Genomic DNA, 3,275 nt, shown 5'->3' on the forward strand with positions numbered 1-3,275 from the left:
TAAACCCACATATTATGCTATAAATAGAACAATTCTTAGGTTCACCCCAGGGTGAATGAGCATATTCACCCCTGTTATCGATTAACATATTTTTGCTTAATAAATTTATAATCCAATGGTTTATATCTTAAATTATCCTTTAAAGATCATCTCAGTAAAAAATTAATCGAATCGGAAATCATTTAATTATCTAATTGAATCAAACAAATGGATGGTTCTAACAACACTTACTACTACTATGATGAACCGTCCATGTATTTCATAGAAATGAATAACTAAAAGGTCTTCAATTTGATTGATTTTTTTACAGAGGTAATCTTTATATTACGTTATACAACATGAATGGTTGGATTAGAAAATTATAAAGTTATTATACGTTAATCGCAAGATAGGGTGAATGAGCTCATTCACCCTAGAGGTGAACCTAAGAATTGTTTCTATAAATATACCTGCAAAAACTTCAAGTCCCTCATCACCTGCACTCCACATTACTAAAATGGAGCTGGTTTCCACTTGGCCCGTTCTAACCTTGGTCTGTCTAGCAACTCTAACCCTTCTCTCCAAACTTTTCTTTTCCCAAAGCCGAAAACTGAAATCTCCACCCGGTCCTAAACCATGGCCTATTATCGGCAACCTAAACCTCATGGGTCCAATCCCTCACCAAAGCCTTCACAAACTCTCCCAAACTTATGGACCAATAATGCAGCTCAAGTTCGGATCCCGCCCAGTTGTCATTGCTTCCTCTGCAGAAATGGCAAAGCAATTTCTCAAAACACATGATCATGTCTTTGCCTCTAGACCCCAAACTGCAGCTGGCAAGTACCTCACTTACAACTACCTCGACGTCACTTGGGCGCCTTACGGTGACTATTGGCGCCAAGGCCGCAAGATTTTCATCACCGAGCTCTTCAGCTCGAAAAGACTGGAGTCTTTCGAGTACATTCGAGTTGAAGAGATACGCGCTTTTGTATCGCGCCTCTGTGCCTTGTCAGGGAAGCCGGTTATGCTTAAAGAGCATATCTCTCGCCTAATGCTAAGTACAGTGAGTAGGATTGTGTTGGGAAAGGATTACTTCAGCCAAACTGATATTCAGACCTCGGTTGTGACGCTCAAAATGTTTCAGGACATGTTAGATGAGTTGGTGTCGCTTAGCGGGGTTTTGAATATAGGGGACTGGATACCATGGCTGGAGTTTTTGGACTTGCAAGGGTACGTGAAGCAAATGAAGGGATTGAAGAAAAAACTGGACAGCTTTCATGATTATATTCTGGATGAACACAAGGCAAAGATGGGAGGAGTGCAGGATTTTGTGCCGAAGGACATGGTGGACTTATTGTTGAAGCTGGTTGATAATCCGGATCTTGAAGTTAGGCTCACACTAGACGGTGTCAAGGGATTCACCCAGGTAGCATGTGCGCGCTATAGTATGGAAGTAGTCTTTTAGTAGATGCCACATCATATAACACATTTATATATACTCGATTTTGTTTGATTTACTTGTTTTCATGTAAGTGTGCATTACAAAATGTTTTATTTTTATTTTTAATTTCGATTCTTTGATTGAAACGTAAGACCTCCCACTCCCCTAATAAATGAAGACTTAATAATATAACCAAATTTTTTTTGATCTCTTAGTCTTCAGTTATCGAAATATTGATTATCGGGGCATTGGTCATTTAAGAGTTTACATTAGGTTGCATTTAGTGGTATGATTAAAAGTCAAGCAAATTCAATCATAGATATGCAAACCCAAGAACCCGATAGAGATATCCATATCCGTACTTGTCCATTGCTATGAGTTCTCAAGTGTTTGCTTTACTTATTTTCATGAGGATAATAATTTTTGGTAAAAGACACGTACATCATATATATAACACAACAAATAGTTGATTTTGCTCATTGAAAACAGGATTTAATAGCCGGAGGAACGGATACATCTGCAACGAATTTGGAGTGGGCAATGTCTGAACTCATAAAACAACCACACCTCATTAGAAAGGCAACCGAAGAGCTTGACAGAGTAATTGGGAGAGAGAGATGGGTGGAAGAAAACGACTTGGAACACCTCCCCTACATAGATGCAATCATGAAAGAGACAATGAGGAAGCACCCTGTTGTTTCAATGCTTGCACCACATCTAGCCCTTGAAGATTGCAACGTGGAAGGTTACCATATTCGTAAAGGGACTAGAGTGTTCGTAAATACATGGAGCATAGGGAGAGACCCTTTATTATGGGATGCACCAGAGGAGTTTAATCCAGAGAGATTTGTATTGGGAAGTAAGGGGATTGACGTGAAGGGACAAAGTTTTGAGCTGCTTCCATTTGGTTCAGGAAGGAGGATGTGCCCTGGTTATGGCCTAGGACTCAAAATGATTCGGTGTAGCTTGGCTAACATGTTACATGGGTTCAACTGGAAATTACCTGAGAATATGAAACCAGAAGATTTAAGCATGGAGGAAGTTTCTGGGTTGTCAACACGTCGGAAGGTCCCACTTGTTGCAGTTGGGGAGCCTAGGCTCCCGATCCATCTCTATTAGTTACTTTATGTTTATGTGAGTGTGATGATGATGTTCTTGCTATGAGAGATTCTTATATAGGGTAAATGCACCATCTGGTGGTGGGGCAGACCAATTAAAACTCAGAAAATTTTAAGTGTGTTATGAATTTTTCCTTATTAAAATAAAATACCAAAAACACCTCCTTGTATGTTCACTGATTGGGCTGCCCTACAAGCCACGTGGTGCGTTTGCACTACGTAAGAATCTCTCGCTTACTATATATGACTCATTATTATGGAGGTCGCATATGTTGAAATTTATAAGTACTTTAGAATTGTGAAAACTTTATATTTAGAAAAATTGTCACATTTTTTTTAATGACAGAATAATTGTCACATAACGTGACCATTATAATGATTTCAAGAGTTACGAATCGAATTTGAATAGTAATAAGCCTCGTTTGGTTGGCAGAAATATCAAAATAGGAAATTGATTTATTTTCCTTTCCATATCTATATGGAATGGAATAAGTTTTGGTATTTTCATGTGGGTGTTGGAAATATTACTAACTACTTTATTCGCCCTATATTCTCTTCTCACCCTACATATATTTTTTTTAATTTCAAGTTTACTTTGTTCACCCGGTTGTAGTATCTGAAACATCCTTTTCCAATCTAGCTTACTGCGGCACTCGAAAACTATGCAGGTTCTTGTTCTCTTTACCTATTAGAGCTAATTTTCACTTGATACATTCACTCAGGTATTGGAGAAAGTA

At 38.4% G+C, this 3,275-nt stretch overlaps 1 protein-coding gene across 1 annotated transcript; it reads left to right on the forward strand.

Moving 5' to 3' along the window:
* Positions 1-408: 408 nt before the first annotated feature.
* Positions 409-2,753, forward strand: LOC112189672 (trimethyltridecatetraene synthase). The gene is made up of 2 exons (XM_024329019.2): positions 409-1,405; positions 1,910-2,753. Exons 1-2 carry the CDS (start codon positions 497-499, stop codon positions 2,537-2,539), a joined length of 1,539 nt encoding a protein of 512 aa, XP_024184787.1. The 5' UTR covers positions 409-496; the 3' UTR covers positions 2,540-2,753.
* The last annotated feature ends 522 nt before the right edge of the window (positions 2,754-3,275 follow it).

The sequence above is a fragment of the Rosa chinensis genome, chromosome 2 (assembly GCF_002994745.2).
Source record: "Rosa chinensis cultivar Old Blush chromosome 2, RchiOBHm-V2, whole genome shotgun sequence".
Classification (NCBI taxonomy): domain Eukaryota; kingdom Viridiplantae; phylum Streptophyta; class Magnoliopsida; order Rosales; family Rosaceae; genus Rosa; species Rosa chinensis.

Excerpts from the sequence above, each read along its gene's own strand:
- LOC112189672 (XM_024329019.2), top strand. The coding sequence starts at position 497 with ATGGAGCTGGTTTCCACTTGGCCCGTTCTAACCTTGGTCTGTCTAGCA. Across the intron at positions 1,406-1,909 it reads GTGTCAAGGGATTCACCCAG|GATTTAATAGCCGGAGGAAC; the intron begins GTAGCATGTGCG and ends CATTGAAAACAG.